This window comes from Neopsephotus bourkii, unplaced genomic scaffold (assembly GCF_033783945.1).
Source record: "Neopsephotus bourkii isolate Nb327-2 ecotype Australia unplaced genomic scaffold, CSIRO-AGI_Nbou_v1 NB_1814, whole genome shotgun sequence".
NCBI classification, from domain to species: Eukaryota; Metazoa; Chordata; class Aves; order Psittaciformes; family Psittacidae; genus Neopsephotus; species Neopsephotus bourkii.
In genome coordinates this window covers 1,045,985-1,064,484 of record NW_026902287.1, presented here as the reverse complement: position 1 = coordinate 1,064,484, position 18,500 = coordinate 1,045,985, and the positions used below count along the sequence as shown (strand labels likewise).

General features: G+C 40.2%; 1 protein-coding gene across 3 annotated transcripts in view; it reads right to left on the bottom strand.

Annotated features, from left to right (window-relative positions):
* Positions 1–18,500, bottom strand: part of NCBP1 (nuclear cap binding protein subunit 1) — a 34,182-nt gene that overhangs the window by 13,703 nt on the left and 1,979 nt on the right. Inside the window, exons 4-14 of one of the 3 annotated variants that reach the window (XM_061342734.1) lie at positions 15,839–15,995; positions 13,819–13,926; positions 13,162–13,283; positions 12,605–12,674; positions 10,915–11,130; positions 9,809–9,906; positions 8,383–8,446; positions 4,386–4,496; positions 3,101–3,165; positions 2,324–2,386; positions 831–905 (exon numbers count right to left, since the gene is read on the bottom strand). In XM_061342734.1, coding sequence (XP_061198718.1) covers positions 831–905; positions 2,324–2,386; positions 3,101–3,165; positions 4,386–4,496; positions 8,383–8,446; positions 9,809–9,906; positions 10,915–11,130; positions 12,605–12,674; positions 13,162–13,283; positions 13,819–13,926; positions 15,839–15,995 — 1,149 coding nt within the window. Of the gene's footprint in view, positions 1–830; positions 906–2,323; positions 2,387–3,100; positions 3,166–4,385; positions 4,497–8,382; positions 8,447–9,808; positions 10,346–10,914; positions 11,131–12,604; positions 12,675–13,161; positions 13,302–13,818; positions 13,927–15,838; positions 15,996–18,500 lie in introns of those variants that run through there. The other 2 variants (XM_061342735.1, XM_061342736.1) reach the window with 2 other exon arrangements.

The following is an 18,500-nucleotide window of genomic DNA, read 5'->3' as shown; positions in this document are numbered from 1 at the left end:
CATTTTACTCTCTTTCCTGTATCCTTCTATCTCAACAAATTTAAGTCCAGCCCTGTCTACTCTTGTTGTGGCTGGGGGGTTTGTTCTGTTTGCTTGGAGGGTGGGTTGGTTGGTTGTTTTAAAGTCAATGAACATCGAAGGCACCTAGAAAAATCAAGATTGTAAGTTTTTACTATAACCTATGATCAGTTCCCTCCATTTCTGAGAATGCTGAACGCTTTCCAAGAACATTGCCTAAACTCTAGTTCTTTCCACGCCTATGATGAAGCATGTCTTTATGTAACTACAGGCGTGCATACCTTGAATATGCAGCTCCCTATTGTTTGCTCCACCTGTTTATCCCTCTCTCTGAAGTACTGTCCTAAGTGTCCTACAACAGGTAAACCAGACTAAAATCATGCCAGAAACACTCACCTCATAACTGAAACTGAACTGCAAGAACAGATGTGCCTAAAACAAGCCAAATAAAAAGGAATCTGACAGGATACATCGAGTCACAGAATGGTTCGGGTTGGAAGGGACCTTAAGATCATCTGGTTCCAACCTCCTTGCCATGGGCAGGGACACCTTACCCCAGACGATGTTGCCCTAGGCTCTGTCCGGCCTGGCCCTGAACACTGCCAGGGATGGAGCATTTACCACTTCTTTGGGAAACCTTTTCCAGTGCCTCACCACCCTCACAGTAAAGAACTTATTCCTTATATCTAACCTGAACTTCCCCTGTTTAAGTTTGAACCCATTACTCTTTGTCCCACCACCATGCAGAAATAAACAAACAATAAAAATCAAACCACCTTGAATCCAACTGCCTATCAAAACATCTTACTTACCGCATGCATTTTTCCAAAACTTCTCTCACAAATTTGGGTTTGGGCTTCTCAAGGTCCTGAGTAAGACAATCTGACCTATCGAAAGACAGAATGTGATCGCTTTTAGCAAAACAATTCTACGTTAGTCTCTTTTTGGCTAATAATTTTCTAATAGGTACAAACCAATCACGGTGTAAGGCCAACTGCAGTGCTTGACATTATAAAGTGTAGGCAATTTTAAGACAATGAGGTAAGTTTATCACTATTTTCTTACTGGCCGTTAGCATTCTTGGAATCTCATCTCTGCGGAAGTATTTTCAAGTGGATTCCCTTCCCTGACCAGATTAGAAATAATCTGCACCTATGGTGACCTGGCTTTCCCTCTTCTTAGGAAAGAAACCTCATGTGATTTCATACCCTGTTCCTCCTTCACAAGAGTTTTTGAACTTATGGATGATTACAAACGCATTTCAGATGAATAAAAGTCTCAAATACAGTCACGTTCCTGTGTAACCTTATCTAGGTGTTCCTGCTCCAGCAGGGGGATTGGACTAGATGATCTTCTGAGGTCCCTTCCAATCTCTAACATACTGTGATACTTGTGAGACCTGCGGAAAATGGCAGCTTGTGAGCGAGCGAGACCCACAGAAGCACTGCCAAGGAACATCCAGGCAAAGAAAATTCATCTCTTTAAAGACTGCTGCCTGGTCAGTCAACACGGATACATACTAGGACAGCCAGCAAGCACTTAACTCCAAACTCCACAGAGGACAAGGCAAGAAACTGAAGTAAAGCCACAAAAATGTTATCATGAAAAGAGTGAACGCTCCCCGTCCAGCAGGACACGGGCAGATCAGCTACAGAAAGCATGAACGGTAGTAGGCTGTGGAAGTTAAGCAGGGAGGACTTAACTCCAAGGTGACGTTTCTTTCTACATGGTGCCTGGAATGGAAAGCTCAGGAGAACCTCTGGTTAGACACTGATGGAGTCCAGGGAGCTCCTGCCAGAGATGCAAATTCATGATCTGGCATGGTAAGAATGGATGGCAGGGCCAGCTCTGACAGAATTTCAGATGCTAGGATTTAGCAGGAGGGAAAGAGATCACAAAGTGTCAAGGATAAAGATTATAATGAAGGTTTAGGGCAGGACAAGGAGCAAGACTGCAGTATGAACATAGGAAACAAGAGTCAGGGCAAACTACTGAATGTAAACTAGGGAGTCATTTTAGAAGTGCTGGCAACTAACTAAGGGTGTGGGACAGATTAGAGAAATAACGTTCCTGCCTCCCCTATTTAGGGAACTTTTACATGACTTACCACAAAATTCACCAGGGACAATACAGTGACATTACCAAGATAATCTACCACCGAGCAGTGGTGAACAGATTAAGAGAGGTATCTGCTGAAGAGCTGTAGGAAAGCAACAGGGCCACTATGCTGTGGCATTTCCTGAATAAGCTTAACATTTCAAGGTTTTCACAGTATCAGGTTTGAACTAAAAGAATAGAAACTTACCAATCTTCCCAGCTCCAACGGAACTGGAAGTTGCTCAAGTGGTGAGAAAACCAGTTAATAAATCTTCATTAAAAGAAAAAAGCTCCATTAGACATAAGAAGAGCAAGAAAGCCTTTTGAGATTATCTTACAAATACATTCTACTTTTCAAAGGCAAACATAAACTCTAAAGCTATTACAGCATTAAACAAGCATTTATGTTCACAGAATCAAGATTGGGTTCAGAGAGTCAGAAATAAGCTTTTACGGGTAAATAGCCTGTCATGTCCCATTTCATACAAAAATATGACCTATTAAACTAACAATTAAAGGGTAAACTTACTGTGAATATGCTACTTTCACTTTTTCAATGAGTAATTAACAGCCCTCCTACACAATGCAGACCTCACTTAAAGGGAAAAATTATCACTATTCTCCTCTTCTGGTGGCGCATGCACCATTAACTGCACTCCAAGTCTCCTCCCAGATCACTAAGGAGCAGGCATAGTACCAGATAGAAGTACTATGGAACTATGAACAACCTTGAACACAGAGAAGGTGTCACTAATCAGAACTGTCCTGTACAGGCAGCTAGACTTGTGACCTCTTGGGGCCGTGCTGCTGGGAAGGAGAGGCAAGCAGTCAGTCCTCCACACTTCTCTTCAGATTTCTCAAAGCCAGAGCCCAGAAACCATTCTGAATAGGACCAGTCTAACCTGAATTTCTGACTGCTCTTTTCCAAGCCTTTCAATATCCTGAACATTGGATATTGATTCCACTGTCTCCAGAACACGCTTACCTGTCCACACATGTCGTGTTCATTGTATCCAAACGCATGTACAGCATTTCAGTGGCTTGTGCAAGCTGGGAAGTTTCTTATTAAGGTTGACAGAAAAGAACTAGATGAGACAGATGTTCATTTTTTTAATAGAACACTTTTTTTTTTTTTTTTTTACTTTACTGAAAGCTTCCTGCGTCAGCTCCAAAATCAGATAAATCACAGTAAATCCAGTGGTGGGGAAAGAGGGAAGCAGCATATTGTGAGTTCCATCCTCTAATCCCAGTCTGCTTTTATTCCATTATTGCAACGAGACTGTTGGCTTTTTCCACCGAAAGCCAGAATTTGCACCACACATGAAAAGACACCAACGTCCTTACGGAGTACTTCCGTGATCTCACCTTCACGGGCTGCTGTTGATGCTTATCCACAGACAATCTGTGATCATCACTAAAGGCTTGAGAGAGTATGTCTACAGTGACTTTACCCAACAAGGCCTTTATCTTTCTTATGGTGTCCCTGTTAATGTAAAAAACTTTCTGCATGGATGTCTGCCCAATTCTACAAAGAGACTTTAATCACTGAGATTTTGTGAGTAGTATTATGAGGTAGAATAAAATTTGGTCATGAAATTACCAGTGGACAGTCATCTGTTAACTGCCCTCCATTCTCAGCCTGTCACTTGATCCAAGACAATGATCTAACATGATCTAAAATGGTAGCAAAGTAGGGACAATGTAATAGCCAGAAATAGATGGGAGTCATACCTCCTTCCTCAGCATTTGGGCACCCTAAGCTGACAGATGATTATTGACCTTTTGAATACTCCCTAGCGAGAACACTGAGGGGGAACTTGGCAAGTTCCTCTAAATTACCTGCTATACTTCTTACTAAAAGAACAGGAATACTCACACAGGTTTTAGGACAAAAGATCAAGCTGGTCACTTCCTTTCTTTCTCAGCTTTTCATATGTCTGTGACCATGCCATACACTGCCCAGACCTATCTTGGCTGCAGGGAAGAACAGGAGTATTGTATTTTATCCCCTCACCAAGACAGCACTTCTTAGAAATCTCAGAAGTACCATAACACCATCCAGAAAGCTGAAGAGTCTTGCTCACTTGGCAAGTCTACTCCTATGCTAAGTGGGACGTGCTGTTCTTTCACATGGGTGTTACAGGCAGAGTTTCATGCTGCTGCTATAAAATACTAACACTGCCAGTATTTGTTGCTATCCCATCATCTACAGAACAAACAAAATAAAGACTGCATTTTATAAATGCTCTCCAGCAGCACAGAAAGGATACAACCTGTGGCAAAGAGCCAGGCTGAAGCTTGCAGAGTTCAATCAGTAGCGTTGTGTACATGACTTCAATGTGTGGTGGAGATGGAAGTTGAAACAACTCTGCAAATATTACCTGTAGGAGAGAAAGGCATGGAATCATAGCATGGCTCAATGCAGCCTGCATGATCATCAACTTTGGCCATCGATCTTAAACAATTACATACTCCCAGAATTTTCTGTCAAATTTAAGTTCCAGGAAGAAGGGAGAGAAACTTGTTAACATAGTGGTAACTGTTCACTGTACTAACACCATCCACTCTAATGGCCCTTAGCATTTCATACTAACACAACACTAACGTTATACATATGTCTTAACAAATAAACCATGTAACTGTAGAAATGGGCATAGTTACAGTATGACCTACTGCAGTGCTACCACTATCTGAGAAAAGCAGAAATCGTCACAGTATGTAATAAATACAAGCATATCAGATGAAGCTAAGCATGTAGTATGAAAGACTGTTTACGTTAAAATTACATCTCTACCTTTTCCATCATATTCTCTTTTCTCCTACATAAAACCTTACATAAATAAAGCCACAACTCTCAACTGTAAGCTACAACCATCATTTCACACAACAAAAATGTATGCTTGGTACCCCTTGGTAGAGGATCCTTCTAAGAAAACTGAAAACAATCCTGCAGTCAGCATTCGTGGTTTTATTTTCAAGTTTGCCAATCTTTGAGGGCTACAGAAATAGCCTTCAGTATCATTGTACAACATCCATCTCTGAGTTCATTTTATTTTGCATGCCATTCTTAACTAGATTTAAAATACAACAAAGGATTTCATTATAGTTGGTCAATTTTCTCCTTAAACTTCTAAACAAACACAGAAGAACCGAGGTTTAAATAAGTAAGCTTTAGAAGATCTTACTGTAAGAGATCGACATCCATTTATAGACTCCACAAACAGCACATGAAAACACATTGACTGCAAGTTGTTATTCTAAGGAAAGACTTACATGCATGAAGAGACTATAAGAAGCTGGAGAACCTTTCCATGACAGTATTACTTGGCATTTATAGACTCGACAAACAGCATATGAAAACATATTGACTGGAACTTGTTATTTTAAGGAAGGACTTACAAGCATGAAGAGACTGTAAGAAGCTGGAGAACCTTTCCATGACAATATGACCTGGACATATTGTTAAGACAAATAGGGGAGGCCCTCTTAAGTAGAATACTAGGTAGAAACCTGCTCCTTTTCTCAAGATAGGAAATAACAACTGGTTGAGCAGTCATTATCTGTTTGAGATACATAAAAATGTATTTATGTATATCATAAAAGTATATTTATGATATTCATCACATGTTCATTATCTAATGTTCAAACTAAGTGTTTCAAACTGGCACATCACAGTTTGTGAAAATAACTAACAAGGCCAAAGAAAGACTAGAACACTGGTGAGCTGAATGTCTGAGCTCTGATAAATGCAAGTTGTACCAAAAGCTGTAGGAGCACAACAAGCCAATGGTGCTGCCCAGACATTCTTTGTTCACAGCTATCAGAAATACCCACGTTCCATCAACAAGAAGCAACTGAGAGGAAGGCACCGCATTTCAGTGTTTCACACAGATTCCAGGTCACATGGAGTATTCTGTGCTCAGCCTGACAAACTATAACGTGGAGCCTCAGGGACATCAAAAGTAGGCACCTTTGGGAAGGGACTGACAACCACTTTCAGGCTACATTTACTTCTACCTAAGTGGTATGTTCTGAACCTTATGTTAACACTATCATTTATTTGTTAGACCATATTGTTTCCACAGTTCTATAGACTTACTGAAAAGTTCATGAGATTTCAGATTAAACTGATAAACTCTGGTTGAAAGCAACGTATCATCAACTTGACTGTTAAGAAAAGTAAAGAACAGAAGCCTGAAAAAAACATGCTAAGCCTAAAAAACCTCTGGAGCTTCATTAAAAGCAAACAGTCATAGACAAGTAATGAAATTAATATTCTGAAATACCTCAACATTGCAAGAAAAGGGAAATCATTGCATTAATAGTCAAAGAACTTGTACAAACACAGAATCACAGAATGGTTTGAGTTGGAAAGGACTTTAAGACCATCTAGTTCCAACTCCCTTGCCATAGGCAGAGATCATCTTGCCCTTCTTTACAGTGATTTCACCTACACAAACCTTTGCTATTTCACATCCTTCAAGTTCCTAAAGAATTTCCAGGGGCCCCAGCTAATTTATATCATCAGGAATTGCAGCAACTGTTTGTTGGCATTAGTGTAGAGCTGAGCATAAAGCACACAGACACATAGGCATATACAGCACCTTAAGATTACTGAAAATAAGACCAATGAATATACTTCGATCTTAAAGCAGAATTTTTTTGTTAATTTTAAGATTCCTCTTCTCTGAAAGCACAAAAAGAAGAAGTTGATCCAAAGTAACAAAACTTTACAGCATTCAGAATATTTGACATTTTGGTGCCAAGAGGAATTCTCAATTTCACTTTTATCAAGACAAATCTTCCACATAAGGTTATTTCTTGTTATAATTAGCTCTGAAATACCTACTTAGTTACTTCTTCAAAAAGCCTTCACATGACAAGTTGCCATTATTACTGAAATCTCATCCCTTTCAACTTTTGACGGAAATTAATGAAATTTTGTACATCTCTGCAGGCTGGAAACAAGCCCCTTCAAAGAAGGCAGCAAAAGAAAACCTATGCTGCAATTCTGATACACATTACAGGTATTTAAAACTCTCTAATATGGAAGATGCCCCAGAGGAAACACCATTATTTCACAGCAAGTTCTTTCCAGGGCCAGCAGAACAATGTCATTTAGAAAATCCAAAAACCCATGCAGAACTGCTGAGTCTGGCTGGAGATCATTTACTCAGCAGCTCGTACATAAAGCAGCATCACCAAGAGCAGGTTGTTCAGGGCTGTGTCCTCTTAAGTTTTGAACTTCTCCAAGGACAGAGTCTCCACAACTTCTCCAGCAAAATTCTTCCAGTGTTTTATCATCTCAGTAAAAAAAGATTTTTCCTGTGTGTCCTGGGTTCAGCTGTAACAGTTACTCTCCTCCTTCCTAGTAGCTAGTGCAGTGCTGTGCTTTGACTTTAGTTTGAGAACAATGCTGATAGGCTTTAGTTGTTGCTAAATAATGCTTACCCCAATCAAGGACTTTTCAGTCTCTCATGCTCTGCCAGTGAGGAGGAGCATGGCAAGCTGGGAAGAAGCAGAGACAGGACACCTGACCCAAATTAGCCAAAGGGGTATTCCACACCACAGCATGTCATGCCCAGTATATAAACTGGGGGGAGTTACCCAGAAGGCCCAGATCACTGCGTGGGTCATGCTTGGGTTGTCAGCTGGTGAGTAATTGCATTGTGCATCACTGCTGGTTATTGTTTTTTTTCCCTTCCCCTTGTTATTTTCCTTATTATTATCATTGGTGGTAGCAGTAGTGGTTTGTGTTATACCTTAGTCACTGGACTGTTCTTATCTCAACCCGTGGGAATTACATTCTTTTGATTCCCCTTGCCATTCCCCCAGGAAGCAGCTGTGTGGTTCTGAATTACCGGCTGGGCTTAAACCACGACACTAGGTTTAAATGAAGTTTCATGTATTTTGATTTGTGTCCATTTTCTCTTGTATTTTAACTGTATTTTTGTTTCTTTTGGTTTTTTTTTAACTAAAAGTGAACTAAATGTAGCCATCTCTTAGACTGCACCATACATTAGAACCATCACATGTAAAGCTTTAAAAGTATGAGAAATGCCACAACCTTGTACTTGACCAAACAAAAAGCTTCAAACTTTCAACTGCATATACCCCACTCATTTAAAAGCCATTTGTTGAATTTAACAAAGGTCCTGTTGACTCCCAAGTCAAACTGCAATTTAAGGGACTTATCAAGGAACTAACTGGGACACATTACTTGTGAAATAACTGAGCTACAGAAGAGGTTATGTATAAAATCCATACCTCTACGATGTGGTAGTTCAAGGGGATCTTGTTATTGCCTGGATAGCTCAACAGCTGTGCAGCACTGCAAAACCATAGATACTAAGTTAGTTCAGAACGTAATGCAGCAATGTGATGTAAAGATGGAGCAACAAAGTTACAGAAAGTGCATAATTCTGGGCAAAAGGTGAGACAAAAGCAGCACGAATTCAAATCTTTCTGAAGCCTATTCATCAATCCACAGAACATTTAGAAGCAACACAAGAACACTGCAAGCAGCACAATGAGCATCGCCTGAAGTATGATTTGTAATGATGTATTTTATCTCTATGCAGTTACATCACTTGAACACTGTTCTGCTATGCAAAATAGTTTTGCATTGTCATGGTGATCTGCAATTATGACATGGATATATTAAAAGAAAAAATAAAACAAACCCCAAAAAACTGATGCTCTGAATGACTTGAAAGCACAATCAAGCTAATAGATTATAAAAGAAACTCACAGGCTTCAAGTGATTCACCTTTTTAATCAGCTCATTATCACCTATCATTATTACAAAGCAAACAAATGTTACTTCCTTGATTTTACTGCTACCTCTGGCAAATCTTGTATCTTCTTCTAGACTTCTACTCTTCTCTGAGAACTAACAAAGGCTATCCCAGTAACTTCAACAATCCTCAATTTCTCATTTCTGCCAAATCAGCCAGCTATAACAGAAAACCTATCATATGCCACGACCAAAATCATTGTTTCTGCCCATTTTTTGTCATACTACAAGAAATTTGGTGGTTTTTATTTGGAAGCATGACCCTGTCAATTACCTGTGGCAAACCATCTCGGTTACTGATTACCCAAACCAGATATTGCTGAGGCAGAAATGAAGCGCCCTGACCGCTCCCTGAAACAGCTGAATTTAAACTGATGAAATCTGCTGGTCCTGCAATGATTCCCTAGAGAGCGCTCAATTATGTCTGCTGGGTAACCCCAAACTGATGAATGCAAGAGGAACAGTAGGAAGCAGAAGTGTGTTCATAAACACCGGTGCGGTCAGCTGCAAGGCACCACCTCAAGGCTTGCTGTGCCCCAACAGATGAGCTGATTCACAATTCCATGAAGCATAATACAGCCACACTCTCCACAGTGCTCCCATGAATAAGGTATGTCTGTGTATTTTTTTCAGCACAACCTGTACTGTCAAGGAACCCCTTCTCAAGCAGTCACTGTCATCATACAAACTTTCCATTATCTGGATATTACTGGATATTCCAGATAACATTTTTAATATACTTAAATGCAGTAAATCAAGATTTATCAAATGTTCCAGAAAACATTTACTCTTGAGCCCCTGTCTAACCAGTGCAGGATTCCGCATATCCCTGATGGCACCAAATCCATGGTAGCATATGAAAAGTGCCAAGGCCCCATCGTGCTAAGCTGTTCTTACCAAGTCTTTCTCTCTTTCCAGTGGGATTTGATGATGCAGTGAAGGTTCTCTTCTATCACAAATCGTTCAACAGAGTGGCTGCCAGGCATGACAGGGCCCTGGTAAGAAAGAATTAAAACTCAAGGAAGATCACTGCAAATACAGTGGTACTACAGGTAGCAAGCTATCCTACATACATCTAAAGGTATTAAAAATAGCCCAACTTCCACATAAATACAGTGAGGTCTCAGCTGAGGACTGAAAAGCTGCTGTGACACAGTTCTACACAAACCTCAGATTGTTGTTTAAAACAAAATGACTACTAGGACTCATTACAAAAAGCAGTGTGTCAAAATTAGAGAACGTAAGTTCATGGATAATCCACTCTTTCCTTTGCTCTGTGGAGCCATCAGGAAGGCTACCACAATGCAGCCTGGAGAAAAAACAAAATCACAGTTGAGTATGATGACGAAATAAAGCCAGGAATGGCCAGAACAGAGTGGAAAGAACAAACAGTCATGGTTTTGTTCATTGCAAAACCAAAAATAGAATAAATGCAAATAAATGAAGGTAAAAGGCAACAGACTTAAAGGGAGTTTTAAAAGCACTCGGGAAAGCAGCATATATTCTTTTCCTGTTCCTATACACTTCTGTCTATGTATCTGTCGCTGACTGATGCTGCAGACAGACTGCCAAGACAGACAGATCTTTCACCCACCCCAATTAAGCACTCCTTTGTTCCACAATATGCATCAACGGATTTTAACAGATGAGTAAGCAGCAATCTTTAAACATTACAATAAATACCTAGCCTAGAAAAGGCAGCAACTTGCATGGAAGGAAAGTCTCACTCAACAGTTCTACTACAGACATTAGAGAATTCAATCAACACCGTCATTCTAAATGAAAGCATCAAAACACCCCAACCCCTAAATTCTGCTCCTCACAGATTTACTTTGCACAATAACTTGGTCTCTTAGTTCACTTCCGCAGAAGTATCAAAGCAGAACGGCTGCATGTCTTCAAACAACTTGCTATCCTGGGAGACAGGACAACACATTTCCACCAGTATCGGCCTAGGAACCTGACTGTGAGATCCACTCACCAACCCCACAGCAAACATATACCTCAGGGTCATCTGTGTAGTCAAACATTCTAAAAATAACCCTTGGCATGGGATACACTGAATCTTCGGTGTGAGGCGGAGGGGTAAACGGAGGCAGATTGTGCTGCAATGCTTCACAAAGAATACTGTCAAAAGCCAAGTAGGGCCTCAGAATGTGTCGCTCTTGCCAGCGGTCTTTTTTCAACTTCTGGATCTGAGACCAAAGGCAGTCTAAATACTGAAGGAGAAAGGTGAGAAACATCAGATGTGACAAACTGTGTAACCCAGCTGGGAGTCCTGTGAACTATCAGAAAGGTGTTTCTTAAATTCAGTATTCTATTCAGAAAAAAATTCAAGTCTTAAGCTACTGATTCAGTAAACCAAGAATAATTTAAAGAACTCTAAACACTAGAGCTGCTTCTAGCTTCAAGCAACCACTGGCAGGTTTTTAAACACCAAGCACCCAGGAGTCCTAGCATGATGGCCATCCTTTGAATCTGCCAGGGAAACTGCAGCAGTGAACATCACTTCAGTCACTGCTCATTGGTGGTATTAAAACAGACACAATACCAACATTTACGTTGGAAAGTTATTCCATAGGGCTGCCATGCTTTTCCAAGAACAAACAAAACTATCAGCATATTCAAGCCACATATAATGGTATCAAATATGAAACATATTTGCCATGGTTTTCAACAAAATTCTGAGTCCCGGCATTCTCCCAGAGATGGCACAGACACCTGTGAAAACTGGCAATGGTCTTGCCCTGTTTAATTACTCTCTCCCTAAAAGCAGTCCAAGAACTCTGGAGGCCCGTGACCTTACTGAACACAAGTTTCAAGTTATAACTGACACAAGAACTGCTTTGCATTTACTGAAATTATCGCTCTACAAGATGGGAACAAAACTAGTCACAACTGGCACCTGAAGTGAACAGTCATGCTTGCAGTACTCTGGGTAACACATGGTCTCAGATGCACTCTGCTAGTTTCTCCTCTACTAAACCAAATAAGGAAATTCAGATATTGGGCAGGCAGAACACCCATGTTGACAAATCAGTCAAAATCAGACAGCCTATCTCCCCAAATTATGATTAACAAGACAATTGTTAAGACTGTGATTTAATGTGAACAGTGAACAACACATAAAAGGGCCATGTTCCAAAACTCCCAGATCAATTTAGATCTCACTTTGCAACTAAGTTCATCCTCAAACTTAGGGGAAAGAAAAAAAACCCTGTATCTGGACTATCTAAAAAGGCAAATTCCCCCCAAAACCAGCCAGATGCCACCTCTCCCCTCCAGTTTTTCTGGCTCAGTTGTGAACAGTGGTACAGACTACTGCACACAGTTTCTATGTGTTTGTTTAGCACTTCCCAGAGCTGATAAACCAAAGCCACTACAAAGCTTGCTTTCTTGAAGAGGGAGAACACTGAGGGATAAGTAAGGAATTACATTTTGCTTCTCACAAAGGTCCTTTTAACACGAAGCCCTGTATCTGCAGTTCCAAAACAAACAGTACAGTCTACAACCATTCCTGTCGTAAGATTTCCTCAAGGGTCTTTCAACAAACTACAAAATACATACAACCTTATATTTAGACCCAAAAGTTAAAAGAGAATTTCTCGTGTAGGACTTCTTTTTAATTTCATGATAAAAGACCATCTTAACAAAAACTTCCAAATTTCCATGAAGAATGTAAAGTCCATTCACCTCCTCTTGTGGATGTGGCTTATCAGCAGTCCAAACTTGTAGCATGGGTACATGAGTCTTCAGCCGGCGCCTGTTTACACAGGAAAGAAAACCTGACTTTTAAAAGACTAATTTAGGACAGCATTTTTTTTTCTTTACTACAAGCATACTACTATTTGACCTCTTCAGCTGATGAAGACTACAGTATAGAAAAACCAGGTTTGTGATTACTTAAGATATATCTATTATTGTATCTTGACAGCCATGTTAAACTGAAGCACACAGATAGAAAGCAGTCACACTGCAGAGCACTGATGCAACAACCTGTCTGTATTCACAGCACACTTACAACTGCACCTGCTCCAGCATGAGCAGAACAAGATCTTCAACATACCCTAGAACTAGACAAGTCAATAAAACTTTTAAAAACTCTCTCCACCTATTCTATTTTCAGGGGTTTTACCCCCACAGGATGGTTCAGTCCTAAGACTTTAGAATACTTTTAAGTGAGCAATAATCAAACTTATTGATCCCTAATTGGATACCACCAAGAGTATTTTTAACGGATTACAACTTACTTCAAATAGCTTTCAGTCTGAGACAAGAGACGATCCATTTCAGCATCCTTTTTCTCATATAATTCCTTTCCAACCCATGGCAAAGATGATAGAAATGCAAATACATACCAGTCACATCGTACCTAGAGGGAAGAAATATACTGAAATCTAAGTAGACAAGAAAGTTCCTAAAGTTTTTGAACATAGACTCTATTTTAATTTAAATTATAACATTAGCAAAATTATGATTTTGGGGGATGTAAATACCGAAAGTTAAAGACTAGATTGACAAGCCATGAAAAAAAAATATTCTTCCTTGAAATGTATAATTTTTAACGTGGACAGTGACAAGCAGGCTCAAATAACAGAATCACTTTCACAGTCCTTCTGCAGATTATTGATACAGCAGAACAAACCAGGCACTATGCACTTGCCAAAGTAAAGTAAAATATATCCACTTCAGCTACCTCAGTATAAAAAGATGGCATTTTCTTGGTGTATGCATGTTTTTTTTCTAACTGCCACAGGCTACTTTTACTCACATTAAGGAAACCACAGATGACAGTCCATTTAGTTGGCTCTATCTAAAGCTTCCCTGTTCTAAGCATAAATACAGGAGTAACGGTACAGAACAACAGTGAAAACAGCACTAGAAAAGTCTACAGATCTTTGCCTTACTTGGGGTACATCTTCCTCCTGTGTCACGCTCACGAAGTTCTCAAACATAGCCACCATTGAAGGTGCAGCTATTACATGACAGTTCACAAGATCAGATAGAAAACGAACCTAAAAAGGTCAAGAAAAAAATGTTTAAATAGATACTTTTTAAACTGACCGCACAGGAACAAGTAAGCATTACTTTAATAACAAAAACTAATCATCAATATGAGCATGATATTCATTCAGTACTCCAAAGGGAAAAATACTGCACACTGGTACAGATCCGCTTTCCAACCCTGGGAAACAAGTGTCACAAGTGTTGCCTAACTTATTAGTTATAATGCCTGTAGTCTGTTTCCTTGCATTAACACTGCAAGGATAATATTTCTAATTAAGGAAGGGTGGGAAACACCAGTATGGATTCAAAGACATGTGAACTGATACTACAGAAAAAACCTTGTGCTTCTATCTACACAAAAGTACAGAAGTGGATGGAAAAAACTTCCTCAGGCTGAAGATGGACTGATCCATTGCTTCATGAGTCCAGATGTACACCAGGAAACAGCGGTGCCAAATCTGTATGCAATTACAATGATTAATTTCTGTAATTATTTATCCATAAATACTTATTTATACAGAGAGCTTATCTAAAAACTGCTGGCTTTTTCAGGTTTCAGAAATGTGACAGACTGATGGCATGCTGGGAATCAAATGGCCTTATTCTCCTGGAAAGAAGGAAATCTCCATGACAGGAATATATCTTTGATTTGACTGCACTCTAGTAAGAAATGCAGACTGACAGAAATGGGAATTTAAGTAGAAAACACCTGGGGAAAAGCAGGTGCCCTTTTTTTCTCCCCTCTGTTTTGATTTATATTCTGCCTTCAGACTTAAACAAGGTGCTAGTAGGACCCAAGCTTTCCCAGTATCACCACAGCCTTAACAGACAACATAGGCTGAAATCTTAGCAATTAAAATATTGCATATTGTTTCTTAAAGGCTCTTTTCTTTTTAAGGGTACCTTCATCAAAAGTATTCCAAAAAACCAACAAAGGTATTTTTTGATCTGAAGGCAGATCATTGGGAAGAAGTCTTGGGAAAGTAATTTGGGCTAAGCAGACAGCTCAGTGCTCAAAGAGCAACTGTAGTAGAGAAAAGCAAAAAACTCCAGATGTTCATTGCTGTGAAGAGCCTCTGAAAAGTCAGACAAAGCTGAGCAAGGATTTCCACTGCCACTCCCTTAGCTGTTGCTCTCACAAGTCATGTGTATATAAGCGTGACCAAAGGTGAAACTAAAGACAAGGGACAGCACACTCAACAGTTCTACTGAGGATTTTAATAGTAAAGCATCCCACAGCTGAACAGCATTCTCTTGACAAAATACGCTGAAATGTTACAATCTTAACTTTCACCAGTGGGCTTCAAAAGAAGCTGAGGATGTTGGCACTGGGCTTCAAAATCAGACACCTCTGAAGCCTTAACACATTTTTACAAACAAAATCTGTAAGCAGTGAGAGCTGCAAAAATGATTTCAAAGACAGGCAGCACTTAAAACTGCCTGCTTGATCTCCATCCCTCCTTAGCAGGCTGAAAACACAGGCCTGATAAGAGCCATCAAAAATAGCTTTTAAGAACCAGGTTGTTCTTTTTTTATTATTATTTTGTATTTTTCCCCCAAGGGAGCCAGAAGATCATACACCTCTGAACACAACAGAAGTGCACGACTTTCGTCTGTCTTTTACATGACTGTAGGACAGCCAGTTTACTGCAGATTTAATTCATCATTGGGAAAATACACCATTGGAAGTCAATTTTGCAAATGTAATATGATTTCTCTCCCCCGAGGAAATAAATACTGCTCACGTAACACACATTTCCTCTTGGTGTATCTACATCGCAGTGCAGGTGATGCCAAAAGGGGCTGTAATACACACTGACAGGCACAGCTCTTCCAGAACAAAAAGATGGAAGAAGTGATGAAAGTAGTAAGAGAAAAAGGAAAAATGCAAAACAATCAAAGAAACAAAAAAACACTTACTAAATGCACAGCTTGGTTATACATATTGACTTTCAGACATTCTTTAAGCTGACGAATCATGGCTTCTACAAACTCTCCACCAAAATTGTAGTTCCTGGCATTCAGCAACCCAACCAGTGTCGTGTAAACAGTAAGCTTTTCTGGTAACAGACGTGCGCTGACACAGAAAGAAAAAGACACGGTGTTAGTTTTTTCATCACATTATTTGGCATCTTTGAATCTGCATACTTTAAGTTCAACCAAGCCAAGTGCAAGGTCCTACACCTGGGTTGCAGCAATCCCAGGCACAGCTACAGGTTGGGTGGAGAAGAAATTCAGAGCAGCCCTGAGGAGAAGGACTTGGGGGTGCTGGGCAATGAGAAACTGAACATGAGCCGGCTTCAGTGTGCGCTTGCAGCCCAGAAAGCCAACCGTATCCTGGGCTGCATCAAAAGGAGAGTGACCAGCAGGTCGAAGGAGGTGATCCTGCCCCTTTATTCTGCTCTCGTGAGACCTCACTTGGAGTATTGTGTGCAGTTCTGGTGTCCTCAACAGAAAAAAGACATGGAGCTGTTGAAGCAAGTGAAGAGGAGGGTCACCAGGATGATCAGGGGACTGGGGCACATCCCATATGAAGATCGGCTGAGAAAGTTGGGGCTGTTTAGCCTGGAGAAGAGAAGGCTGCGTGGAGACCTCATAGCAGCCTTCCAGTACCTGAAAGGGGCCTATAAGGATGCTGGGGATGGACCCTTCATTAGGGACTGTAGTGGTAGGATAAGAGGTAACAGGTTAAAACTTAAAACAGGGGAAGTTTAGATTGGATATAAGGAAATTCTTTACTGTAAGGGTGGTGAGGCACTGGAATGGGTTTCCCACAGAAGCTGTGAATGCTCCATTCCTGGTGGCGCTCAAGGCCAGGCTGGACAGAGCCTTGGGTGACATGCTTTAGTGTGAGGTGTCCCTGCCCATGGCAGAGGGGCTGGAACTTGATCTTAAGGTCCTTTCCAACAGAAACCATTCTGTGATTCTATTCTATGATTTGTAATAGAGCTGAACTAACACAGTACTGTTTTAAATCATTTTAGGGAGATAGCAGTACCAGTAGGAAACCCAGTAACATCTTTTGCTAAAAAAAAAAAAAAAACCAAAACAAAACAAAAACCACAAATCACAAAAAACAAGGAAAAAGGGTATTTTTTTTTTTGTGGTAGAAGCCAGACTGACAAGGAACCAAAGGAATGGTTAATTTTCCAAATATATTCAATATTCTAGACCCCATCTCTCCAACCCCCAGCCAGAAAAAAATCCCATTGACAATGCAAACGCAGTGAATAAAACATAGGTAATATTTCTAATTATGGGGCAGCTTGCATTAACTTTGCTGAAAAAATCTGCAATAAGGAGTTTTCGTGATATGAAGGAAATACTAAAAGTGTGTAAAGTATTTAAAGAAAAAAGAATTCCCTAAGTGGGGGAATGAAGCCTGTGCTGCATTGGAGGGGGTGTGGGGTGTAGTGCCGTCAGAGAGCAACTGCGTTTCTGTTGGTAACTCTTAATGAAATGGAACAGCAAGACAGTTATAGCAAGACAGTTGCTGTAACAGTGTAGTGGCCAAAATTGCCAAAATTTTAAGGAAAATCCCTAGGTCATAATAAATGACAGCATAGCTAGCATCTGAAATTTACTCTGCAGGAGAGAAGAGCAAAGAATGTATTAGTTCACACAGCATATACATATATAAATATATATATATATACACCAAAAGCATATACATACACAGGCACAAAGATGGTCAGAGAGCTGGAGCACCTCCGCTATGAAGGCAGGCTGAGAGATCTGGGATTGTTTAACCTGGAGAAGGCTCCAGGGAGACCTTACAGCAGCCACCAGTACCTAACGGGGGGCTACAAGAGATCTGGAAATGGACTTTTTACAAGAGCATGGAGTGATAGGACATGGGGGAATGCCTTTAAGCTGAAAAAGGATAGATTTAGATCAGATACGAAGGAGAAATTCTTCACTGTGAGGGTGTTGAGGCACTGGCGTGGGTTGCTCAGAGAAGCTGTGGCTGCCTCATCCCTGGCAGTGTCCAAGGCCAGGTTGGACGGGGCTTGGAGCAACCTGCTCTAGTGGAAGGTGTCCCTGCCTATGGCAGGGGGTTGGAACTGGATGAGCTTTAAAGTCCCTTCCAACCCAAACCATCCTATGATTCTACTAAGTTAAACCTGCCTCATGAGGAAGTTAAGAAAAAAATTGCTAATGTGATCTTAAAGTTCTGCCCTGTGGTTAATATTTTACAGACAATTTTTTGTTTGCTAACTACAGTAATTTAGAAGTGGCAGGTGCCACTTTCAAGTACATTTAAGGTATTTGCTTTTTATTTATACCTAACTGCTGAGTATTTCAGAGGGTTGACCGAATAGTAACTGACAGAACTTAGGCAAGGATGCAAAAAGTTGCTTTAAGTCCATAATTTAGAAATACGTTTATTATACAGCATCAGGAAATCATACAAAAGGCACACACATTTTAGACTACTAATTTTGACTCCACGTTTCTCAAGTCAAAGTAACTGATTTTAAGCACAGTGTAGGAAAGGCCAGGTCCTGCTATAAACACTTAATATTAAACTACCATTTCTGCATGCATATAAGCTAACCCTAAAATTTCAGAAGTATCTTAC